Genomic DNA, 27,770 nt, shown 5'->3' with positions numbered 1-27,770 from the left:
GGACCAATTACTGCTGGTGAAACAAAATACATTTATTACTGGCTATGACGCATGAACCAGAAAGAACACAGCTTGGATTTTAGATCCAGGATTAAGTTTGCAGCAATAGCAGTTACAACCATTTTTTCTACAAGTACACTGAGCAAATTTGGACCCTAATTCTACTTGTAAACTGAGTGAACAGGTCTCTGGGCAGGCACAAGAATCCACTCATGAGAATGGGATTGCAGGATCAGAGTGTTGATGTGCAAGTCAGAGCGACTCAGATTCCACAATTTAAAACATCCTGTACCCGAAACTTCTTAGTTGATATTGTATATATGACTCTTTAAAATCAATTGCACATCATTATTAATGTTTTTGCTCACTTTAATCATTAAAAAGGGGACAGAGCAGCCAGCAAATTTAGTTTCCATTATTTTAGCAATACTGCCTCACTGTATTATTATTTTGTTTTAAATGACTCAAACATAACACCCAGAACAAAGACACTACATCTACCACATACTGCAGTTATACTTGAGGTTCAAGTCTTTTGACAAATGATTTTGTTTCTACAAATAACTATTTACAACATATTTTAGTACAGATATATACAATGTGACTTTTTTATAGAGTAACGTATAAAACCACTGAAAACTGCGACAATACTTGATAAAGGAATACTCCAAAATTTAAACTGAGGGAGATGGGAAATCTGTTTTGTGAGCAAGATGTGTAGTCTACAGCTAGAAATACTGAGAGCCATGCAATACTTTCATTTAGGAAAGAGGAGAGAGATGGCATTTCACATTACATGCAATCTAGGGGAAATAAAAAGTCCAAAGATTGGATCAATATGTGCGTGTGTATATATATGGACTGCACTTCTTTTAAATTGATGGACTATACACATCACACTAGAATCCAAAGCCTCTTATCTGCAGATTTACACAGTGCAGAAGGTTCTCTAATATTATTAAGACAATAGGTCTTGAATACAGCCTGGAAAAAGTCTCTAGTTATGTATGTCCATGTTTTTTCTAAAATTAGGTTCTGCATCATCCACTTTGAAATGAAAAGGGACTAAACTCCATTTTAGAAAGCACAATAACAGCTGATTTTACCTTCTTGGAAACAGGTATCTACTTGGGATGTGATCCCACAATATTAAAGTTTTGCAATCCTCACTTTTAATTGTTAACATAGCTTTTTTTCCTAAGTGCACAGAGCAAGATGAAGTTAAGATGTAAATCTGAAATATTTTAAATTGCATTTTTATTATACAGGGCCAGATATAAAATTAAAATGTACATTTTATAGTATGACTAGATCCCAAAAACACAGGGATAATCTAAGTTCTTGGTTACCTCTGTTTTCAAATACCTCAGACATTTTGGCCAAGATACTCGTCACATACAGTAGTAAGTGTACACTCATCAACAGTTTGCCCATGATTCAGGAAGAAATCCACCACTGATATTCTTCTACAAAAATTTACACACCGTGATACAGCTGATAAAATGTTTGGAAGTTATGATTTCTGATAACAGTATTTCTCTTGAGGTTCAGCTACAAATCAATCTGCTTACCTGGCACTAATTTATCTGAATATATAATTGTATGAATGCATAATTGTATCAGAAGCTGATATGAACAGTGTAGTTACTTGTTAAACTGCTATTGTAAAGAGCAGGGAAGTGAATATAACACATGTGCACTTCATTTTCTTTTCTGCTATGCAGCTGAGACAAACATTTTTTTGGCTGCCACAATACAGCGCTAGATTTTGCCATATGGCATTAACCTGTGATAACCAGGAAATGACAAATGATGATGATCTGATAGAACAAGATAGCATTGTGTCTCTGTAATATGGAAGATAGGAAAGAGTGCAACATGTAATAACCAGAACGTATTGTTTCCATTGGAAACTGTGGCAACAAGAAGTGACAAATAATTATGTCCTGCTAGCCTTATTTCCATGTATTATGGAAGATGGGGAAGGGTATGCCAGAAAAAAATTGTCGGTAGTGGCTCAGAAAGGAACAACAGAGTGGATTAAATTGAGCAGAGTAAAAGTTTACAGTAGATACCAGGAAAATTAGTATCAGATATACTATAATCTTTGCAGTGATAGAGTGGTATCAATCTCATCTGCAGAATTATGCAAATTTAGATGACACAATGCACTACGGGACAAATTCTTCCCTCTGGTGTACACATCTAACTCTCAATACAATGTGCATCTGAGGACAGAAAGGCGGCCAAAATTCCATTTTCAAATACTTAGAGGAGGGACCCTCTCCTTTAGGCACAGAATCAGTGTTCTGTATTTCAGCTTGTCCTTCCCAATGGTAGGTTGCTGGCCAAATGATAAACCAAAGCTTGTGATACTATTCGATAAATTTTCAGAATGTAAAAAATAAAAATTTCACATGTAATCAGAAAACATTTGTTAGAGGTTTTCTAAATGTCTTTTAGAACCATTACACTATCTGAGATACTGGATTATCTCCCTATTATTGTCAACTGAGATGATAACTTTGAAAGAGGAACAATGGATAGTAGTCCATACAACTGAAATTTCATCACTGAAAAAGCCATCACATTGGCAATTCATTTGGACACGTGTTCTTATTTTCTTCAGCTGTATTATTCTGCTTCTCACTTTTGTAGCTAGAAAGGAATAAGTTTTCTATCTGAGTCAAGAATTCTTCAGCAATGAAGCAGTTCGTTACCTTGCCCAGAGTCTTCCTCATACACTCCAAAAGCTAGTTTAAAAGAAAATTATTATTAAGTTCAGAAACACATAATAACTGCTCAACTTAGAAGTTTCAGTAGAAAAAACTAAAGAAACGGTTTTGTCTTTCTAGCTGATAAATGCTGTAAGAGTAAACCTTGATTTATTTGGCAGGTTTGCAGAAACCGTTCAATATAAAAAGTGTATACAGGGATTACCATAAAGAAACAGATCAGTGATCTCTTTTAGTCTGGGGCCCTGACTCTGATAGTTCCCTATACCAACTGCTTTAGAGGAAAGCTGGATCAATTGTGCTTAAGGGAACAATTATTTTTGACTTTAGCTGGTGATCAGTTTGTGTTCAATAATTGGTTATGAAATATAGGCTTGAAATAATAATCTTTGCAACACAGAACTTACATTATTCTATAGACAATTATGCACAGGATTCTTTACCATAAATCATACAATAGTTAAATTCAAAAGATCTTTCTGCCAGTTCAATTTTAGATTTAAGTTGTTTATGAACAGTCATGTTGAAAGAAAAAAAATAAATGAGAGTAATTATTGCATGTCTTCTGTTTATATGACTTTTGCTTTGAGCAAATTTTCTGTCTTGTTTATACAATTAATGTTACAGATTCAATTATTCAGAACTTCATAAAATTCTCACTTATGCATGACAAATATGGAGCAACATCATTTTAAGAATAGGATAAAGGACTTAGGAGACTAATTCTCTCAATGTGCAACAACTCTTGTTGATGTAATAGCAGTCAAACATGCAGAGAAGAGGCAATAATTTGCTTTTTTCCCTTTTAACTAAGGTTAAAACTTCAAATATTGCTTTAATCATTGGCCTCAACTCCAAAAATGAAGTCAACAGCAAGTATGGAAACATAACCCAACCTTATTTTCACAGTTATGGTAAATAAAATTATGAGCTGCAATATAATAGGTATGTATTGCAACTGGCCTAAAATTGTGATTTTCATGGCTGAGATTATAGATGTTTCAGATTACTCCCAAAAAAGTGACATTTAAAAAATTTAAATGCTTACTTTTTGCAAACAGGTCAGGTCAGAATCCCTGTGAAAGATTTTATCCATGGGGACACTGCTATTGAAAGAAATATAAAAAGTCTTGATTGGATGAAATGGACGAATCTGTTTTCTATTGAAATACTAATAATAAATACACAAAAACTGTGAAGTGGCTTATCTTAAAAACAAGTATATTGCAAGCAAACACACACACACACCTATGAGAAAGCCTGTATTTTTCGATTATCCATCTTGTTTTTTCAAACACTAATTCCCACTGAGGTTCTTCCAACATCTGATGTACTTCAAACTTGTAGGGCAGGCCTGTAAATCATTAAAACAGGATTACTCCCTGGTTCCCTTATACCTGCCACTCCTCTTCAAAACTGGAAGCAATCTCCCTCCTTCCTTGCAACTGTTCATACTTTACTTATGCCTGTTGCAGCAACAATAACTTGCAAACCTATTACTTACCAAAACTAAGCAGGTTGAAGTGACACTGTCAGCTAGTTTAAGGCTCCAAATTTAAGTTTGGTAGAAAAACAAAGTTTTTTTAATTAAATTATACCACATTTTTGTTTGGGGTTAAACTTTCAAAACAAAATAGCTCTGCAAAAGAATAGTAAAACAGCAAAACTAAACATTTTATAATTTATCACCACTTTCTTTTATTTTTAAAGTCACATTTCTCATCTCTTGGCTGGTGTCCCAGTGTTCCCTGTGGATTAAACCATATGGGTAATATGTATTCTTTTTTATTCACAAGTGAGGTGTGGTGGCTGATACTGTGGTGACTGATTGTTACCCTAAGTTTGGGGGGAGGGTAAGAGAGAGTAAGGAAAGTTAAGTTTCTAAGCAAGAACTTCAGTCTTAAAACTTCTAGTTACATTACTGAGAATGGGCATAGATGAACAAACCTAAAAAGTAATATACATAGAATGCAAGAGGATGACTACTAGCCCACAAATCAGTTACCAGATAACCTGGGTGAAGACAGTAAATTCTAGTAAACATTAAAAATAAGTCTTTTCAGGATCAAAAGAATATAATGAGCTGATTCGCATGCTTTCATTCAAAACCTCAGAGGAAAGAAAAAGAAGGCAATAGCTACAATTTACTATGTGAAAACATCTCAGATTTGAAAAAAATGTTCAGTCAGTGCAAAATGGACTTTCAAGAGCAACAATGTTCATCCACTCAAATAGTTATCACTGATGTGAAACTCCAATTTCTGTCCATTTCCCATAAACTCACATATTTTTGCCACAACAGAACATAGCTGCACCAGAGTTAAATATGGAAAATACAATGAATAATGCAATTGTTAGAGTGCTTCGCAAACCTTTAAGGAATCACTGAAGGACCATGAAAGACACTGAAAAATATACTATGTATCTAATATTGTAATTTATTTAATTAACAAGAACAATTGTATAGAAAGAAACAGATTTGTTTTTAAGACACGTGTATGAATTATGTTTCTATCTGCACTGACTGGGAAGGTGGCCACATGGTTAATATTCCACATAAGATACTAGAGTTTGGTTTCCAAAAGTCTAGAAGGTTATATTTAAGAAAAATGTATTTACTCCTTATAGTGTATCTATTTGCCACCTGAAAACAAGTCATCTCCAAAATCTACGTAACAAAAAGATGACAATGACTAAGGCCAGGTATCATTCACAAGCACTTTAGCTGTGAGTCATAGAAAAGTCAAGATGGCAGGAACAGGGTTACTCTATGTGATGCTGTCAGTATGGTAATCAAGGAGTACCACAAAAAGGTCATCTACACTCTGCCCACAGCATTGGGAAGCACATTTCCAGGTGGTTGATCTCTCCTCAGTACAGGCCATTATAAAACATAATGAGGGAAGTGTCAGATCTATCTATCTTCCCCAACACCGCAAGATTCAAGTCCCTGATGTTTGGAGGCAAAGGCTGAGTTAGGGGACAGCATTTATGAACTGTGGAACACGAAAAATTAATTCTACTAATGGACTGTTATCCTATGACTTTTCCTCAGATCAGCAAGGGAGTAAACACAGGAAACAGATCAATTCTTATAGTCCTTGTAATTTTTATACAAAGTGTCTCTAGGAATTTTTTTAAAAAGGGGAGGGGGAAAATACATCATATAACACATAAGATGAGGCTAAATGAAAGGTGTGTCTACATGGAATGGGATTCAGAGCCTTCTGTGAGGTGTCAGGGTTTTTTTCCCATCAACATTGTGCCCCCCACATGCTATTTATTAGTTATCAAAATATCCAAGGGCTGGTCTACACTGGGGGGGGGGGAAATCGATCTAAGATACGCAACTTCAGCTACGCGAACAGCGTAGCTGAAGTCGAAGTATTTTAGATCGAATTACCTGGGGTCCACACGGCGCGGGATCGACAGCCGCGGCTCCCCCGTCGACTGTGCTACTGCCGCTCGCTCTGGTGGAGTTCCGGAGTCGACGGTGAGCGTGTTCGGGGATCAATATATCGCGTCTTAATGAGACGCGATATATCGATCCCAGATAAATCGATTGCTACCCGCCAATACGGCGGGTAGTAAAGACGTACCCCAAGTCAAGAATTGATAAATTTAACAGATGCTTACTAGCCAAAAGAATAAACCTACCAGCCAGAGTTGATATGTGAAACTGGGTGAAATGGAGCAAACCTGGAAGGTCTATGGGCAACATCCTTATAAGTAGCCCATTTTGTACTGCTGGAAAGGGGAAGAGAGCTGGGATTCCTGCCAAGTTATCAATCCCAGAATCTGTTTGGGACTACATCTTTTCATATTAGCCTCTGGCTGATAGGTATGATTAGTGTGAACTCCCTCTGCACACCAAATTCCCAACTACTGAAAAGTAGCCTCCAGTTATAGTACCCCTTCATCAATCTCTCTTCTTTGCTTCTCCACCCCTCTTTCTAGGTCTCTGTGATAGCGTGGTCCTCCTCTCCTCCATGCCTGTGTCTGCTCATAGTTTTCTGAAGGAGCAGAGTGAAAGTGACATAATCCTTAAGGGTTTCACTGGTGTCCACAGAGTTCTGAATACCAACAGTGAAACTGACCAGTCTTGATAACTTCACTTGGCTGTGATCTGGGAAAGCCATGAGCAGCAGCAGAGACAATACATGTCTGTATGCAGCCATGAAGACAACACTAGATCTCTGTATAGTTGGAAGTATTCCTTTTCACTCATGAGGTCACAAAATACTAATGGTTTTTTAAAGTAAAAGTTAGATTATGCAGGAACTGATGCTTTAAGCCCCTCCATTTCAGGGAAAGCTGCCCAACTTCAGAGATGAGAGAATCCTTCAAGCCCTTGTTCAAATGTTAAGAATATAAATTTTCCATCTAAAATCCTGAAGGCTCAAGAGGAGTGGGGTAAAAGTAATTAGTTCAGATACTTACGGTATGAGCCATCAGAACTAATCTCATCACTAATAACCAGACAAGTAATCTGAGAATATGGAAGAGGATTATTTCGGTTATAAGGACTTATGATCATTCCAATGAACATTGCCCCGCCTCTGGAGAAATAACTCTAAATGAAGGAAAAAATAAAATTGGTAATATATTTTCTAAGTGCAATACAAACTCCTCTTCCAACTATCTTTTATATTAAAAAATTAGAAGGTAGAGAGAGACATTAGTAAATCCTTACAAATCTGAGGTTAACCCACTCTAATGTAAATATAGAATATTATATTTATTATCCTTTCTTCCCTCAATTTCAATTAAACAATCTCTAAATTAATCACTGTAAGACTCTGTAAAGCTAAAAATCAATTTACAACCAAAATGATTTTCAATTGTGCAAACCAGAACCATTATTGCATTAAGCATATTAAATTATAAATACTAGAAATTAAAGGGTTTTTTTTACCATACACACAAAGGGTACCTGGTATTTAGCCTGAGTGTCAATATCTCGTATCGAAGGGTTGGGGTCAAATGCAGGGTGAGAGTGGTACCACCCAATAACACTGTACCCTCTAACAGCCAAGGTTTCTGAGGCCTGAGTTTGAGACACTGGATCCATCTCACACTGTAGTCCTGTACTGAGACTATTGCATGGTTCTGCTGCACAAATCTGTAAATAACATCCGCATATGGATAAATGGAAACATTGAGTGAACACATTTAAATCAATGTTAAATACTAGATTCTCTTATGCAAGTGTAGAAGAGATGACAGCCAGATATTTTTATGAGATCTTAAATTTTGTAATATCAAGATTACAATAATTAACTTTTCAAATTTCAACTTTTTAAGACTAAAGAACAACTAATTCAATAATCTGTAGGACACTAACTTTTGCATCAATTTTTTTCAATATAAGGCATTTAACCAATACTTTCAGTGAAATGCAGAATGAACATTGAAACCCTCCCCCACCCCCCACCAAAAAAACCCACCAAGAACAAAAACAACTTACTTCAACAATTCTATCAGCTTCAGAGTATCTTCCGCCTAACAGGCCTATTACTTCTGCCATGGAAACATGAGCATGCTAAAGATATATAATATATACACATTACTTAAAATATTTGTTAAAAATATCCATTTTCATAACTACTGCTAATCTTGGATTTACATTATAAAACACTATCTTCACAGGTTCTTTCACAGTAAGGTTTAGAAGGAAAACTGAGAATAATAAAGACTCTGAAATACTGTGTGTTTCAATTTAAAGTAACTGAATAAAGATGATCTTTGCCACCCATCTAAGTATTAAGTATGTATGAGGTGCTGTTAGTTGGAGAAACTGTCACCATTTAACACCAGGAACCCTGTGTCACAACTGAGAAGACTTTGGCCTGGCATGGCATACTTTGTTATTATAAAGAGAATACGCAAATACTGAATCATCTTCTGGATTGCTGGGCAAATAGAGTAATGATCCCAATGGATTCCTAAGTGGCAACATGCACAATGAAGAGATGTTTCTTTTGGAGCAACTCCTATCACAGAAGATGGATATCCTGGGAGAAATGGAACTGAGTACGGATCTGTTACTGCTCTTATTTAAGTCAGTGACAACTCTCTAGTGACTTCATCTGGAACAAGAATAGGCATTAACAGCCATTCATGCTGGTAGACAGCTTGCATAAACTATGGTTATTATTACAGTAAAATATATAGAATCATAGAATCATAGAATATCAGGGTTGGAAGGGACCTCAGGAGGTCATCTAGTCCAACCCCCTGCTCAAAGCAGGACCAACTCCCAACTAAATCATCCCAGCCAGGGCTTTGTCAAGCCGGGCCTTAAAAACCTCCAAGGAAGGAGACTCCACCACCTCCCTAGGTAACGCATTCCAGTGCTTCACCACCCTCCTAGTGAAATAGTGTTTCCTAATATCCAACCTAGACCTCCCCCACTGCAACTTGAGACCATTGCTCCTTGTTCTGTCATCTGCCACCATTGAGAACAGCCGAGTTCCATCCTCTTTGGAACCCCCCTTCAGGTAGTTGAAGGCTGCTATCAAATCCCCCCTCATTCTTCTCTTCTGGAGACTAAACAATCCCAGTTCCCTCAGCCTCTCCTCATAAGTCATGCGCTCCAGACCCCTAATCATTTTTGTTGCCCTCCGCTGGACTCTTTCCAATTTTTCCACATCCTTCTTGTAGTGTGGGGCCCAAAACTGGACACAGTACTCCAGATGAGGCCTCACCAATGTCGAATAAAGGGGAACAATCACGTCCCTTGATCTGCTGGCAATCCCCCTACTTATACAGCCCAAAATGCCGTTAGCCTTCTTGGCAACAAGAGCACACTGTTGACTCATATCCAGCTTCTCGTCCACTGTGACCCCTAGGTCCTTTTCTGCAGAACTGCTACCTAGCCATTCGGTCCCTAGTCTGTAGCTGTGCATGGGATTCTTCCGTCCTAAGTGCAGGACTCTGCACTTGTCCTTGTTGAACCTCATCAGGTTTCTTTTGGCCCAATCCTCTAATTTGTCTAGGTCCCTCTGTATCCGATCCCTACCCTCTAGTGTATCTACCACGCCTCCTAGTTTAGTGTCATCGGCAAACTTGCTGAGAGTGCAGTCCACACCATCCTCCAGATCATTAATAAAGATATTAAACAAAACCGGCCCCAGGACCGACCCTTGGGGCACTCCGCTTGAAACCGGCTGCCAACTAGACATGGAGCCATTGATCACTACCCGTTGAGCCCGACGATCTAGCCAGCTTTCTATCCACCTTACAGTCCATTCATCCAGCCCATACTTCTTTATAGACACAACCCTAAGGACATGAAGCAGTTTGGGATTTCTCCTGTAGTAGACTCTTGCTTTTAGCTCTAAATGGGAAGGAAACTAATTGAGGAAAATGGGGATATACCAAAATATATACTTCAGTCCATTATAAAACAATGCTTAATCCTTACCAAGTCCATTATTAAAAGTGCTTCTGAAGCCACTTTCACCTGAAATGGTTCCTGAAATGACAAGCCATAATGAGTACAAGAGACATCCTGTAAGTAAATAAATGAATGTTCTTGATTATTCATAAATATGTACCTACTCGTTTTTCTTCAGTGAAGAAACAGCAAGGTATCAGCTGAAAGGGATCAAAGGAACTACAAAATGAAAGAAAATTTCTCTAAAGATAAGGACAATCAATGAAAAAAAAAGTCTTTAAATAAATCACATTTTCTCCCAACAGCTCCTTCTTTGTTGGAGTTGCTCATTCCCCCGCTCCAGTGACTGGTCCCCAATTACTGGAATTTTGCAATTTACACCCATGAATTTAAACGGTAACGTTTTGTAATTTACAATTGTGATGTCAGACTTTTTAAAAATCTAGATTGCAAAGCACATATGTCTACATAGTAATGATTCATAATATTTAGGTTTGAATCTATGCAAGCCAATTATTATCTCTATTTCCAAAAGAGATATTGCAGAGCAAACAGCACACAAGAAGAAGACCTTTTTATCTGTCTTGATCCTTTAGAAGGTTTTGCAGGTTTAAGTTTCTCCTCCTCTCTCCTTCTTGCTAGTTCCTCAGCCGAGAGATGCTAAAAAACAAATTTTATCAGTAATGATTGCCAGGTACTTAGATTCTGGACACTAATTTGCACCCTGCCATGCTAGCAGCTTTTGTCACTGAATCACTCATGCACTGAAACAGCCAGAATACACCACGCAGTGTGAAAATAGTGACAGAGCCATTAGCACATAGATCTGTTTTTGCAGGAAGATGGAAGAGACTCTTCCTATCATCCCCGAGGCTTGATCTAATCAGAGTTCAAGTACTGGCATCCACATCTCACATAAGCCTTCGCTGTCAAATATATGCATAAGTACAACTTCCATTATAATCAGCTGGTCAAAACTTTCTCAAAGCAGTTCCTCTTTGGTGCTGAAATTTTCCACATTGTCTCAACCTAAAGATCATTCTTTGCAGGAAATGGTAGATGCGGCAGCCAAGCCATTCAAACATTTTAGTTATTAGATCCCATGCTTGCCTCAATCATGAAGCATGGCTGTCTTGTGAGTGACATTTTGTACATACATAACTCAATGGCAGAAAAGTGGATTTTGTTTAAACTGCATGTGTTCTCTAGATTTCAATGAGATCTAATAAACAAACTGAGTTTGAAAGAAAGTAGTTCAGCAATTTTGATGTAATTAATGTCACACATTTTCCCCCACACAGGAAGAGTAGGATTATCTGTTAAGTTTCTCTGCTCATTCTAAGGTTTAGAACACTAGGAGTGTGGATGCACAGTAGCCATCTGTCTGTTTAGTCTATATTGATTTTGAATGTTGATGGCACTGCGAAATACTTTAGTGTCATCTAAACTTGTAAACACTTCAAAACTCTGGAAAAATCTTAGAGTGTTGGATATCAGACAATTTTGGGGAGGGGAATGGCACTGTTCACTTTCCTAAACTCTATCCCTAGAGGAATAAGTGCAGGGCTGGAAACCTAAAAGGCCTAAATTTTCTTTCCACCTCAGCTAGTCTTAATAAGGTTACAGTAAAGAGTGTAAGAATCAGGACTGAAACCCAGGTCTCCTGACTGCTAGGTCTAGGTTTAGTCTACTAAAATAGTGCTTCCTAGGTACATCACAAATGCCACTCACTGAACCTGCTATAAGGTCCCCACTGTCTTACACCTAAAAACCCAAGGTAAAGGTGGGAACTGGTCAGTCACACATCTATCACCGCTCTCTTTCTTGTGCAACATATAAAACTCAGTACGTGATGTAAGGAAACTGTAACGTAGTACGTAGTCTTCAAGTAGAGTTTTGGTTGGTTTTTTTTGAAGTCACTATAAAAGATCTACAAAGCAAGATCTACAAAGCAAGGCAAGCATCAAATCAGTTTTATTTGTTATGAAGAATGTTTAAAATAAGCAAGCTGAAACTTTTTTTTTTTTTTTTTTAAAAGATAAACTCATACTCTTATTGTTGACAATTTGGAATAAAGAGCAACCAAATTCCAGATTTATGAATGCTTGATATTTCAACCTTGTGTTGAATTAAAGCTACATTTTTTAGACACAAAAGGTTTATATGATGTGAAGAGCAACTTTTCACTGAATGAGAATAAGACTGATGAAATCTGCAAATTAAAATAAGAAACATTATGGCCACGCGATGACAGTGTATGCTTTATAGTATGACTGGACATGTTTGGGACATGCATACTCAAAGCACATTCACCATATTAGCACAATTGCCTAACAGTTGCTCCAATATTGTTTTCAAATCATGGTTTCAAAAAGAACAAATGTAATTTTAATGCTTATTATGCAATCATTTTTTCTAATGCCTTTGATGAGATATCATCTGATAAATGGTTAGCAAGAATCATATCTACCAGAACAGTTTAAAAATAGAAGAGTTACCTCAAATGTCTGTCCTTCCAAATCCTTGGCATCACACCAGTTTCCCCAGGGGTCTCGCACACGCCGTCTTCTTGTACGCTGTAGGAAGCAAATAAAATACTAGTCAAACATCATCAATCCATGCACATCAAAGCACTGACATTTGCTGAATTTAATCAGCCATAAAATGACATCCAAATGGTCAGTGGCTCATAAGCATTAGGACTCCCAGAACAGTCCCACTGTATAACAGAGAACTCTTTACTTTCCTTTATATTCAACAGCTGGCAACCTTTCTAGAAATAAATCAGGAAAGGTTTTCCTTAAGCGGTACAGTAAATACCGGAGTAAAATCCATGGATCCATCCATCTAGTACAGACAGCATGGTTTAGTATATATGGGCTTGGCAGATTTCTCTCTCTCTTTTTTCTTTTTTCTTCGATTTCAACAATTAATATTTATTTTTATTTTTTCAATTTTTAACAGTTTTTATTTTTACAGTTGTGGGAAATTGGGCGGTGGGAGGGTAGAGTTGGAGTTAGGCCAGCACTGACACTACGGGGCTCCCGGTGTGGCTGAGGGGCCCAAGACACTGAGGCGCTAGGTGCCAGGGAGGCCTGGCGAAACAAAGACCCTTAGCCAAGGCTCCAAGGACAATGACGAGCCCCTGGCTACAGGGAAGGCCATCCTGCTGCCACACAATTCCTGCCAGGACAGCCCCCGCACTCCTGACTGGTGAGTGAATGAGTGAGCAGGGCCGTGACAACAGAGCTGCAGAGGGCTCCCTGTGCTGCCGCAGTACGGATGACACCCGTTCCCTGCAGGCGCATGGTGTGGGGAAGGCTGTGGTCATGGCAGGGGAGAGCAGAGACACCCAGCCAGGACCGCAAGGGGAGGTGGAAAATGAGCTGCCAGCTATAGGGAAATTATCCTGTTGCCAAATGGCTCTGTCCCCAAGCAGGACTTCAGCCTTCCCTGCACCTGCAGGGATCCAGCATCATCAGCCTTGCAGCCATACAAGGAGCTCTCTGCAGCTTCGTCGTCAAGACCCACGCACTCACTCCCATAATAGCATGGCTGCAGAAGGCTCAATCTGTGCTGCCACAGAACCAATACCACCCAGTCCCTGCAGGCACAAGGTGCAGGAGGGAGAGGCTGCACTTGCATCAACTGTTACTAGTGGATATTTTTTTCATCAATTTCAGTGTGTCAGCTGAAATCAACATTTACGGACATCGATTTAAATCGAATACTGCCAAGACTAAATATACTGGTAAACAATTGCAAATTGTGATTCAAACAGTATTGAGTACGGCTCATGCTTTCTGCATAACATTTTTTATTTCATAGATGGATTTTCTTTTCTGTCACTTCCTTTGTGGGGTTGATTTAGTTTTCTTGCACCAATAGATTTAAATACATAAGATATCTTTACAGCAAAATAAAAATTTGCTATGACATACACTAGTTACATAATTATCCTGCAAATCTTATTCTTTTAATGAAGCAATAAATTATTTATAACGTCCCATATATGCTTGGTTATAAATGCTGAGCTCTAAATAAGTCACTCCAAAAACTTGGTAAATGTACACATTAAAATGTAGGCAGCCTCACTATATGCTGCCAGAACACTCAAATGCTTTCTCACAGATGCAAATTATGCTGGGTTTTCTAGCTCCAGACAGATAAGACTTAGCAGGTTGGAGTGGAAGCCAACTGTGCAATAGAATAGTAATTAGGACAGGTATGACAAAGAATAACACTGGTGCTAAAGCAGACACTTGAATCAAAGAACACTCAGGAAAGCGATCGAAGTTTGAATAGGTTAAGAAGAAATTCAGAGAGATGCCCTGTATCGAAAGTGAAAGTTGAAGAGGCCCTATTACGGACACACACAACTTTTTATTTTCATCTTACCATAGACTGCAAACGCTGAGCAAGCTGGTATGCTTCTATGGTGTCTTTGCCTTCTTTGGATCGTGTTTTATCAGCTGGTTGTGGTCTGTTATACACAGCCTGTTCTATAGGAATGCAAAGCACACACATTATTGTTCACTAATCCTGGTAAATAAAAAAATCCATATTTAATACAAATCTCAACTAGGAGGTATTACTCTATGATCAGGCAATAGTATAGTCATCTGGTCCTCACTCAGTAGCAACCAACTTTAGGAAAGGAAAACTTCGTTCTTATCTGTGAATTTTCTTTCTAGGACCCTCCATGTCCAGCAGTCTGTACGTGGGGCATTCTCCCTCCCCGAAGGTTGGAGGCAGAACAAAGTTTCACACACAGCTAAGGGCCAAGATCACCACCTGTGGAGAATCCCAGAATGGTGGCTGCCAAAGCTGAAAATTACTAGCTGTGGGGCCAATATGAGTCAATCAAGAGGATGGTGGCCGATTCCTCTAGGATCTTTTTTCTCATCCTTGCCAACAGAGGTACGTGGAGAAAACCGTAAAGTAAGCATAGTCACCTTTGAGACAGAACATTGATTCCTTCCCTTGAGGCAAAGAGATCTGTGATTGGAACCCTGAACTTTTTCTACACCTCCTGAAATAGAGATGGATTCAAGCTCCAGGTCCTTCCTGGAGAGATGATGCTCTAACAAAGTCAACAGATGTATCACTTCCTTGTGGATGGAGGAAGATTTCGTTCCCCCTTGTTGGCTGATGTATGCAACTGGAGTGGTGTCATTGGCTGTGAGATACATGATGCTGGTGGACTGGCTTTTGAAAGCAGAGGAGGGTTAGTCTGATCATCCTGAGCTCTAGCTCGTTTATATGCCTCCTCTTCTTCAAACTGGACAAAGTCCCATTAGTCACTGTCCTGTTGAGGAGTGCTCCCCATGCATGAAAGTTTACAGTGATGGTGATCGTGAATTTCACCAGTTTTGATACTGGACACGCTGTTGGAATCTTAAAGGTGATTCAGTCCACCACTTGAAGTAGGAAGTGATTCACTTTGGAACAGTGATTCTCTGTTCCTGATTGGGTGCAATTTCTTCCTATGATAAGAAAAATATATCTAAGCATCCTTAGATGAAATCTGGTCTGTTGTAGAGTATTTACATATGAAACTAGCATACTGAGGAGTTGTATCAAGGACTTCTAGGGATGTCTGATGACCAGATGACACTTAGTGAATTAAAGAGAGGGTCTTCTGTTGTCTCTCCTCTGAAATGGTGTCTCTGATCACTCCTAAAAGCAAAAGTCACTGAGATGGCTAGAGAAGAGTCTTCTGCATGTTCACCAGAAACCCATTATCCCGGATGCAGGTTACAATCTCCTTTAGATGCTGAAGGGTGATCTGATAGTCTCCTTTTCAGGTACTTGTCCTAAGTAGGGATAAACATGTACCCCCTTTCTCTGAAAATGCAAGACCACCAGGATCTTCGTGAAGACTCGTGGGGCAGACACTAGTACAAATGGGGGAGCCCTGAACTGAAAATGCTTCCCATTATAACAGAAGGGCAGAAATTTCCAGTGACTCTCCTTGACTATCACATGAAGGTAAGCCTCCTTGAGATTTACTGAAGTCATTAAATCCTGGGGTGATAAGAGTCGTAACAATAGACTTTAGTGTTTTCAATCAGAACTTCAGAGACCTGGTGGATTTGCTGAAGGATTGGAGATCTAAGATGGCTCGTGTCCCCATTTTTCTTTAGGATCACTAAAAATATCAAGTACACCCCACAAAATCTGTCTTGTTGATACCAGCTGTACCGCTCTAATGCCAAGATGGCTTTTAGTTTTTGGTTTTTGGTCAAGTTGTTTGATCTGGGAAATACTATGAACTTATCTCTGGGGAACTGCTAAGTTTGATGGCATAACCCTGTAGAACTGCCCGTAGCATCCATTTGTCCAAAGTACACGTTGCCCGTATTTGGGTAAATTTCTGAAGACTCTTGCCAAGTTAAGAGGTCTTCTTGGAAGTGGGGCCCCAGACATAGTCTGAGGCAAACCTTGCTTAGAAACCCACAGTTCTAGGAGTCTCCAATTAGTCAAATTCAAGATGTTTTTGCTAGTCCAATCCTGGAGGCTTTGCTACAACAAGGAGATCCCATGTTTACCCAGGAGTGGAGGCAGAGAACTCAAGTTATCCACAAAGAGGCTGTCCTGGCCCCAGGCTGACTGTCAATCTTTGCTCTGCCATCAACCAACAGAGTGAGAGGGAACATTGCATAGTACAGACTGTAGGACATGAGGAGGGGCTGTGAGAATTATGTACGTTCACTCACAAGACAGCTGTGGTTCCTTCAAACTATATACCAGGTTAGCTACAGAAACAGGTTAAACTGCTAATTTTCAATAAGTTATGCTTCTCCCATCTTAGGAGAAAGTGCAGTCAATAATCAGAATCCATACTTGAAGACACCAAGTATTTTGAAAATTTAAAAGCAAAACAAAAGCACAACTTATTTTCTTTCAGAAGGTCTATAATCTTAGAGCCATATTCTGCAACCTTCATACTTACTAATATCTATTCATACAAGTAGTCCATTAGGATTTATATGATGACAAGGGGTGGGAGGTCAAACAGGTCAGGACGCCATTTGGCGAGGTACCTGCCCCAAACAGCTTACATGAAATAAGGGTGACTGGAGACTTCAGAGAAAAAGGGAGATGGAATGAAGATTACCCACATGGATAGTTTTGATTGGACTGAATGCAGAAGGTTCTCGGGAATGAATTTAACTCAAAAAATTCTTTTGAAAATACAGATTTCTCTCTACCTTGATTTTTATACCTCATATAACATACACAACTTATCAAAATGGTTTCTGACCAATAACAGATACTATTAACATTGTGGTTATAATCTGAATGGATGCAGATTAAAATGTTCTTTTTACCACAGCCAAAGTTAATTGCTCCTATTAACTCCAGGTACGTGTGTATCCGTCCAATACAGTTAACATCACCACAGTTCTTAAGGCCTGGCCGTACTGAAGTCTTATTCAGGTATTTAGGTTTACATCGCTCCCTAAAATAAATCATAGGACATTTTCAAACAAAAATAAAATGGATCAGTAAAAATTAAAAAAAAAAAAAAAAAGAATAGTTTAACTGTTCGGTGAAGCCATTTGGATTTCCTTGTATTTTTTCTACAGGAATTATTGGGAGATTCTATTTAACATGTGTCACACTCAGACCTAGAATGCTAGTGGTAAACAAGCTTATATTCACCCCCAAAAAGCTACTCATGAAGTAGGATTGTACTGTTTGAGTGGCTGTTTTCTAAAGTACACTCTATGCAAAATAACATAAGGAATAGTCTGAGTATCCATACAGATATCCAAGCTTCATAGAAAAGTGCTAATTTATGATGGTACTTGAGACTGTGCAGATTTATTCAAATACATGCATAGGGAAAAAGATATCCACACACAGCATAAAATATAGGCCCTGGAAATGAATGGTGCCAGGGAGCAACAAGTTATTGAAATTAAATGACTTTGTTAAAATAAAATACTTGTTCCCATTCTGTATCACATGTTCTATTGTATTAAACAATTATTTTAAGTAATTGCATAAACAACTTGTATGTTACTGTGTGATAATCCTGTTTTTTATCCTTCATGCACATTTACTGCTTTGAAGTCTGTCAAAATTTCCCTAGAAATATGGGAGCTTACAACTACTCCAGAACTAGTGAATAGTTTATCAATTTATAAGGCAATTAACCTAGAGCTGAGAGAATACTGTAACATTTTTAAAGTGAATACAGTTAAACTCAGAAAACAAAGCTACAGGAGAACAAATTGCATGGCGAATTAGCCTGTCACAGTAAAAACATGGGTTCCTTAAAATGGCTCCATGGAGACGAACTGTACAATATTCAAGTCTCTGAATACTGCTCCCTGTTGAGAAGGTCCCATTTAAAAAATGCTTTTATCACTTTTTGCTCTAACATAGCCACTCTTAATAGCTGACTTTCTATAAATTCAGTCTTTCAGTCTCCTACCTGTCCCAGACTGAAGAAAGGACACATATTACAGACATCACTAGAGAACAACTTGAGTGGGAATTTTATGTAAGGTCTGAAGGACAGGACCCAGAATATAGAAGACATATACCAGACCCATGAATATATTGTAATATGCATCCCATCTACATACCATTACTGTGTGATAAAAATTAAAAGTATTGCACTAACCAGTATTACTCTATTTTCTCTTCCCTGTTTGGTGGAATACACTAAATTGACAAAACTGGAGAAATAATTCTAGAATAAATTGTAGCCATGTGTTCTGAAGATCGACACCCATTTTCATAATGCTCCAAAACTTTTTAATTGTTGAAATGTAAAATGCTCCTTTATATTTAAGAAAAAAGTGAAGAGGGGAGGGATATCCCACCCATAGCCAATGCTGTTACTTTTCAATCTTGTGAAAACAGCTAAAATATCAGAATTTTGGCAGCATTCTGAGCTAGGCCATTAATTCCATGTCTGTTCTAACTGCATCAAAACAGCACATCAGCTGTTGAAATGAATGAAATCACAAAATGAAATCAATTTATCTTACCACTGATCCAAAATGTAATTTCTAATTTTCAGATAGCGCTCTGGTGTTTTGGCCTGACGTCCCTCAAAAAATTCTGGAATCGCTTGCTTTTCTTCTCCCAGAATGACATTTCTATCAATTTCCACTTCTTGATCAGGCGGTTTAAGCTCCTCTGCTTCTTCTTGATTTTCTTCATCCAATTGGCAAGACGGATGGAAAAGCATTTCATTATTAACTAAGTCCTTCTGCTCTTCATTATGTTCTTGATCAACTAATTGCTTGGTGTCATCAAAAGTCCCTTTTTTGTCTTGCTCACTTTTCTCTGTAAATTCATTAAATTGCAGATAAACTGATTTCACAGATTCATCACCATTCACGCTCTGTTTCTCAGAGCATGTGGCTGCAATGTCTGGAAATTCCAGTGCTTCTACCTTGCCTTGCTCAGCCTTTTGAAAGTTGTCTTCTGCAAATTGGGGAATTGCAGAATTGTAGCCAGCAGACCAAAAAGTGTGTTCTCTTCCTCTGGTTTCTTGAATTGGACTCTTCGGAATATCAGTTAATTTAGATTTGCCAGGTTCCGGTGGGGGTGCATGAGAAAGCAGCTCATCCATTTCATCCGTGATGTCTACTTCTTCATCATCCGATAACTTTTCAATTTTCACTGCGTTCAGGTTGGGGTCTGCACGGCCCCTCAGGTTTGCAGGTGCCCATGCCGCCACCTTCTCTCCTTCATCCTCAACAGGAAGACTATTGCTGCTGTACTGACTTTGTTCCTCTTTTTCAGAGTCATCAGTTTTTGCCTTAAGAAAGTATAAATGGATTATAAGAAAAATTAAGCATTCCCCAATAATGAAGTTTAAATGAAAAAGAACACTATTAAAATCAACGGCATAATCAATTTGGTTCAGACGAGAGGGATCATTAAGTTTTATGTATTAATTTACAAAGCTTGTCTTTTTTAAATTGGGTCCAATGTTCAGCTTTCATTATGTTCTCCTTCAAAGGGCAGTCCTATATTTCATTATTTTATACTTTTATATAAGTATAAATAAAATAAAAGTTTTATATACTATATATATAAAAGAGATTAAGAAAGGACTGGCTGGCAAAGCTTCCAGAATTGTGGATATCGAGCATTAGAGTTAACATTCATCAGCTAATTTATATTATCTCAGCTCATTTTACTTATAAGAAGAAACTATACATTAAGGCAGGGGTAGGCAACCTATGGCACGTGTGCCAAAGGCGGCACGCGAGCTGATTTTCAGTGGCACTCACACCGCCCGGGTCCTGGCCACCGGTCCGGGGGGCTCTGCATTTTAATTTAATTTTAAATGAAACTTCTTAAACATTTAAAAAACCTTATTTACTTTACATATAACAATAGTTTAGTTATATATTATAGACTTATAGAAAGAGACCTTCTAAAAATGTTAAAATGTATTACTTGCACGCAAAACTTTAAATTAGAGTGAATAAATGAAGACTCGGCACACCACTTCTGAAAGGTTGTCGATCCCTGCATTAAGGAAATCATCTTCAGGTTTTTCTTACTGATTTTTGTTTTAAAAAGTAAAACATCGAAAAAATGCAGACTTTAAGGAACTTATGCAGCATTATGGATGTGCGTGACACTTGATATTCAAAATAAGCCCAGTCCAGAGGATATTATAATGTATGTATTTATTAGTAGCTAAAGTATACACAATTGTCTTTTAAAAAAGGTCCCAGAAGAGTTCAGCTGCCAGTGGGAAATGACATTATATTGGACAGTTGCAACTTCTGAGTAGTCAGAGGCCAATCTGTTTTCAATCTAGTAATGTATCCCAAGTATGTTGGTGTCCTATAAAACACACCATATTGTTTATTGCTTGTTAGAGGATTTAAAATTCCCAACAAGATTAGAATAATTCCAAACCAGGTCAAATTTCAGATTTAAAAATCAGCAGATAAGCAATATTTCAACAATAACGTCCCATAAATGCATGTTTGCATTCAAAATATATGAGAGGAGCATACTTGCGCCCTACTGCCTTTTTTACTAACAGAAAATGGCATTTCATGTTTACCTTGTTCTTAAAGTACTGCCTGGCATAACTCTTTACTTGTAGAACAGTGCGACTTCCAACCAACTTGGCAATTTTTGTCCATCTTCGGCCAAATTTAGCCTAGTGTGACAAAATAAATTAAAATCAACCAATCTTTTCTACATCTAAGTATCATTCTTTATGCAAGGAGAAAAAGTTTTACAGAAGCAATTATTTATTAGAAATAAAAAATACTACTCAATCATTGCAAAAAGTCCTATTAACTAGACACTGGACAGCCAGAAATTATGTTTAAGCAATAAGTATTATGAATTCACTGCCCCTTTATTCGGAGACTCATCAATGGCCTGATCCTGAAAGCACTAAAACATACTGGTTATTACCTTGAGGAGTCCCATTGAAGGTAATTAAGTGTTTGCAGGACTGGATCATGCATTTGTGTAATACTGTAGCACTCTGCATTCCACTCTTGCACACAAAAGAGCTCAACTTACTCAAAGTCTGAACCACAATCTAAATCTGCATCTAAGTTGCTTAAATTAAAAGTTTACTCAGAGAGGAGCTCACAGCATATAGTATGTTGCTACAAAACGGACTGATCTCTTCCCTTTTAAGAGTTAAATACTGAATTATAGAAGTCTCATTAAATTAAAGCACTACTAAATTTAAATAAGTCTCTTAGAACTCTGGTCCTGCTCTTTCCAAACAGGTCCATAGTTTTACATACCCACTTCATTCCATTTCTTAACTACACCGTATATAAAAAGTAAAAACCCAACAGTTCATATATGTGCACCTTCACTCCAAGTACTCTGAATGAATAAAAGACCAGATTCAGACCCTGATCTCGCAAAGATTTATAAACATGCTTAATTTTATGCACTCTGAGTCCCACCAAAGTCAATGGAACTACTCACAGTATTAACAATATACGTTGAGTTTCTACAGGATTGGGGTCTTTAATTATGCATAAAAGGCAATGCTAACACAACCTCAAGATTAAGATTTTTTTTAAACCTTAAAATATGGTTCTAATTGAAAGTGATTAAAAGTTTCATTGGAGGAAATCAAAAATTATTGAGGGCCCATATCAAATGTGCTCATTTTAAAGTGAAAAGATTATTTTTCCTAACTGCCAGTCCTACATGCTTACCCTGGGTTCTAAAAGTCAAACTCGGTTCTTTTCTTTAAACACATTACCACTTGTAATAGATAGATACATTGGAGGCCAAATTCCACCCATGCCAAATTCTTCCAGAGTGTCTAAATGCAAATTGACACACATGTATCTGTGCTAGACTGAGAGTGTTATATCATCAGATGAGTGAATCTAATCAGGAAGTTTGCACTGGTTCACCTTAAATGTGAATGTTTACTATGAAGCTATGTCCTCAACAATGTTCCCTCTAATTTTTTCCACCCATGTGCGGAATAAATTTTGTTATGTGCACCAAGGTAATGTGCGGATGTGTGCCACCAGTAGAAACAAAATACCTAGATATAATATATATTTTTTAAAAGTTACCAATAGGGATAATTACTCCAGCCAGGACAAGACAGGCATTTTAGAACTCACTACTCAAAGAATTAAATTTAAGTGTAAGAGAGAAATAAAAATTATGAAATGCATAGACCAGTCAAAAAACTAAAATAACACACTTTGAAAGAATATAATTACAGAGAATATATGTGCATTGCAGGAAGTACCAAGAACTAACAACAACAACAACAGTGTTGGGAGGTGTGTGACACAGACTGTGTGTGCTGACTGCTCGGGAAGTTTCTGAGAGATGCCCATCTGCTGTCTCTTTAAGGCACTCACTGAAAGCTCTCCTCCTCCTGAACCATGTTCCCCCCTCCCCAGCTCTGCAGAGATGGGGTACATGGGCCGGGGGGCGGGGGGGGAGAGGCAGGAGGAGAGAAAGTGTAAGTGAGTTGGCTGCTGGGGAAGTCTCTGAGAAACCGTGCGCTCTCTCTTTAAGGCACTCACTCACCCAAAGACTTGCTCAGACCTCAGAGCTGCTGTGAGTCCTGAGCCCTGTCCCCTCTCCCCTGCTCTGTGGAGATGGGGTAGAGGGGCTGGGGGAGGGGGATAGCCTGACATTAGCACCCTCCTTCCTACTGCTCTGCACAACCAGCAGGAGGGTCCCAGGAGCAGCTGCAGGAGCAATGTGGCTGAAAAGCAGTGGGGGGTGAGAGGGACACCTGAACACATGCTGCCAGCTGGATCTGCCTGGCTCTGCTAATCAACTGCGTGGCATCTGAATCTCTCCTGGGCAGCCCCCCAACCACACAGCTTACAGGGAACACAGGCTCCTAATCATTCAAGAAGCTCTCTGCCAGAGGACCGATGTACCTTTGCAGGTCTGGGGTCTAAAGTTACCATGTAGGGAGGCACAATACTTTGCATCCTTCTAACTACTGTTTAAGCAGTATTACTTTCAATATTCTATAGCAATATGATTTTCAAAGTCAAAGTAGGCCCATTAAAAAGCAATGCCCACTACAACATTCAAAGGCACTACTTGCAAAGGCACTACTTGCAAACACCCTTGGTGTTCACACCTCAACTGCTAGCAGAGCACCTCGCCCTCCCTGATTGAACTAACCTCATTATCTCCATACTGATTTATACCTGCCTCTGGAGATTTCCATTACTTGCATCTGAAGAGTGAGGTTCTTACCCACAAAAGCTTATGCTCCCAATACTTCTGTTAGTCTTAAAGGTGCCACAGGACCCTCTGTTACTTTTTACAGATTCAGACTAACACAGCTACCCCTCTGATACTTGCAAAGGGCTATTTGCTTGACAAAATACAACTTTCTATACCCGGCTATTTCAGTTGAAGAGATGTCGAAAATAAAGTTACAAGAGTTAGAATTTTTTTAATGGTGAAAATGTATTTTTTACGTTGTCTTCATAATAAAAAAATGGATTAAATATTTTTGCTCAAACTTTCAAGACAATATTAATCTTTTGAAGAAACCAGGGCTGAAAAACTTTTACCTGCCAGGCCGACATTTGCTAAAGTTATGAACAACTCAAACATGAAATTAGAATAGAAATACTACAGCAGCCTTTACTTTAGCTGCTGTTAGTGCATCTTCTATAATATTATATATATACAAGCTTTAAAAAGAAAAGCATGCTTACAAAAATCATTAGACGTAATCATTGCAATGACACTACAAGAACACAACTTGCAATCATCCATCCAAGTAGTAATTAAGACTAATTCTGCTGTGTTTTACATGTCAGATTAGATATATCGTCCAAAGAACAGCAAAGCCTTCTGTTTTCAAGCAAAGAACTAGTAAAGCCTTGCTAAAATCAATGAGACTGGGAAGGTCCAGGGATTCACCCACCTGGATCTCCTTGCATTGTCAGGGGCCTGTGTCTGTTTATTGTCGTTTTTTCGCAGAGCAATAGGTAAGAGAAAAATATTTTTAGAAAATCTGACTGGAAGTCACAAAAGTTAGCAGGATGATTCAGAGATTGGTGTATTTATTACATACGTTACAGTAATGTCTAGAGGCAACAGCCAGGCTGGGGTCCCACTGTGCTGTACTCTATACCAACATATAAAAAAAGCTCCAAAGTGCGTACATTAGTGTCTGGGGAAAATGTTTTTTCCGTTTACTAGATTTCAAGGCACCCCTTCATGTTTGACACTTCCTTTGTAAACTACAGCACTGCTATTGTAACACTGCAATAGACAAATCAGTAGACCGTGGGACAGTCTAAGGCCCAAATCCTGCAACTGGATCTGGGCAGGCAGACCCTTGTGAACAAACCAAGCTGTGCTGACTTCGATGGAGATTCACAAACACAGATGTGACTGTGTGACCAGGGCCTAAGTGTGCCTGATTTACTATCCCATTGTTAGCAATTGGAAATTATTTTTAACAAGTTAAAAATGAAAAATTAGCAACTTAGTGCACTGCAGTTATTTTTATTTTGCAATGAGAACGCCATTCTTTTTTTATGAAAAAGGTTAATATTGCATTTATTTTTTAAAATGAGCTCGTTTTTTTTGTTTTGTTTTTTTACAGAAAATTGAACACTGAAAAATACAATATTTACCAGTCCTTGTTCAAATAGCTCTTTTTCTTCTATTGTCCACTTTACTGAGCAGCTTGCTGATTTTGTAGGTGAGCGAACCCTAAAAGAATAAGAAAAGGCAAGTGCCTTTTTAATGAATGCACATTTCCAAAAGATTACAACAATTTCTGAAATGTGGATTATTATACTTCTTTAACGGAAACTTAGGGGATTTGTTTTAAACTTTAATACTTTTGATAAGAGAACTAATTCTGGAAGGCTTTTGTATTACAGAAGTTAATTCAAAGCAGCACAACACCCATCCACAACTTATTTGCAGAGGGTTGTGTCTGGGGGGTGGACAGGCAACAAGGAAACTGCAAGCAGTAGAAAGCCAACTGTAATTGTTCTTTTTTGTGATGTGGACATGTCCTTCAGAAATCAAGTTAATTTAATACAGGCCATTTAACAGTCAAAAGACAATGTCCCTTTAACAATCTTACACAACCAAAGAAACAAGACTAAAGGTTAAAGGGGAGGTACAACTGACTTTTTATGCTAGTGTTCTTTTTCATTTATGTTAAGGTAAAGAGCACTTAAAAATACAACTCAATTATTCAAAAAGTACATACATGACTTTTCCTGTTTTCTTATGTGGACTGTAAAACAAAAACAAAAAAATGGTGACTGCTGATCTTAGCAAATATATACATTTCAAAGAAAGTCTCATTCCTGCCCCAAATTTCTACTATTCCATCATTTCTTTTCCCCCCCAACAGCAATTTTACCTTTTCACAGACTTTTTGTCACCTTCCTTTTGATCAAGCCATATTTTTTCTGGAAGCGATTTATTAGATAAGTAATACCTGCAACCTTTACTAAGGAATTTTTGGATACAAAGAACAGAACTATATACATGCAAAAATTCTGATAAAATTGCCACTGGTTTAAAATACTATTGAGTTAAACAAAGGAGGAAGTGACTGTTTGACTTTGTAAACCAAATACTCACATTATTTCTAATAAACTAGCCATTCTGCTTCCTCCACAGCCTGTTTTCCCTTATGACTTCGACACAGTAGTAGGACATTTTCTTCTCATCAATATCAAACACTACAGCCTTTTTGCAATTCAAGTCTGAATAATTTATTCCCTTGGTAAAAATATTCTGTACTGACACTTTGTTGTTCCTCTGTAAAGTACTTTATTTCAAAGAAAAAAGGACAGGAAAACAGAGGTAACTCACATTTGTTAATATGGTCACCTAACCAGCTAACTGGGATTAAGTATCTCAGCAATATTAGGAGCTCTCATATTGTCAAGAAGCATGAAGTGTTTCTCAGAAGTGGCATTAAAAGAGCTCTTGCAATGGATAGGTTTTTTTTACCACCAAAGATATGAGTGAGTGTTAAGTGGAAAAAACCCAGGAGAATCATGAAGTTAGGGGCACCTGAACTTTATCGATGTGTATATAAAAATTCCCTTGAAATAAAATACTTTGCAGTTATATAAACTCTGTCATCTGAGAAATGAAATGTGCTTTATATGCATTAATAATCATCACAACAGCCATATGTGGTATTACTACTAAACCCATTTTAAAGATGGGAAACAGGCACAAAAAGGTTAAGGGTACATCTACGCAGCAAAGAAAAACCCGTGGCACCAACTCTCAGAACCCAATCAATTGACTCAGGCTTGTGGAACTAGGGCTGAGGGGCTAAAAATAGCAGTGTAGAAGATTCCCACCCGGGCTGGAGCCTGGGTTCTGAAACCCATAAGGAGGGAGGGTCTCAGAGTCTAGGCTCCAGCCCAAGTAGAACCATCTACACTGCTATTTTTATCTCTGCAACCTGAGCTCCATGAGCCCGAGTCAATTGACCCAGGCTCTGAAACTTGGTGTAGCGGGTGTTTTATTGCAGTGTAGACATACTCTATGAGACTCGTCAAAGCCTGAGGAAGCTGAGGGTTGCAGAGTGGCTGAGCAGGGTACTGAATTCAGGTGTATTATCTCATACTTCCATGCTCTAACTACTGGAGCAGAGTGCTTCAAGTTCAGTAAACACTAATCTCTTTTAAAAGAATCCACTATATAACTGCTTCCTACTAGAACAGAGGATTTTATATTGCCCTAGGAAAGGAACAGACATATAAGCAATTTGATAAAAGGATACTCTTCTTCCAACAACATTTTCTCAATGACGGCCCTGTTCTCTTCACTAATGTTGCTATCCAGTGTCCATGGCTGGAAATGACAGACACATTTTTCAATTATTTTCTTTGACACACAAATATCTAATACTTCCTCTAAAGCAAAACCAATCACAGGGGGTTTTTTTTGTTTTTTTTTTAGAAAAAATAAAAACATTAATTTATGTTCTCAAGTGGCTGGAGAAGAAATACAAAGTTTTGAAAATCTCTGTGAAAGATGTACCATTCATTTAAAACAAACAAACCAAAAAGTCTTTATTTCCTATAAATTACTTACAAGGCCGTTATCCGTTCTCCAAGATGAATCAAGGTAGTGATCTTGCAATAAGCCAGAAGCTATAGTTTCAT

The 27,770-nt window shown here is 38.1% G+C and overlaps 1 protein-coding gene across 1 annotated transcript; it reads right to left on the bottom strand.

The window, feature by feature from the left end:
* Window positions 1-845: 845 nt before the first annotated feature.
* LOC112117827 (histone H2A deubiquitinase MYSM1) lies at window positions 846-27,770 on the bottom strand. Its single transcript, XM_026651823.1, has 19 exons — window positions 27,700-27,770; window positions 27,386-27,456; window positions 26,000-26,077; window positions 25,844-25,870; window positions 25,254-25,332; window positions 21,191-21,289; window positions 19,143-19,921; window positions 17,469-17,599; window positions 14,533-14,636; window positions 12,633-12,710; window positions 10,706-10,794; window positions 10,299-10,353; window positions 10,162-10,212; window positions 8,203-8,277; window positions 7,669-7,857; window positions 7,176-7,308; window positions 3,984-4,089; window positions 3,784-3,841; window positions 846-2,753 (listed from the first exon to the last, which is right to left on the bottom strand). The coding sequence occupies exons 2-19, from the start codon at window positions 27,400-27,402 to the stop codon at window positions 2,586-2,588; spliced, it is 2,316 nt and encodes a 771-aa protein (XP_026507608.1). The 5' UTR covers window positions 27,403-27,456; window positions 27,700-27,770; the 3' UTR covers window positions 846-2,585.

The sequence above is a fragment of the Terrapene carolina genome, unplaced genomic scaffold, assembly GCF_002925995.2.
Source record: "Terrapene carolina triunguis isolate 2854851 unplaced genomic scaffold, T_m_triunguis-2.0 Scaffold103, whole genome shotgun sequence".
Classification (NCBI taxonomy): Eukaryota; Metazoa; Chordata; order Testudines; family Emydidae; genus Terrapene; species Terrapene triunguis.
The sequence above is the reverse complement of the archived record's forward strand: the minus strand, read 5'-3'. Positions and strand labels throughout refer to the sequence as shown.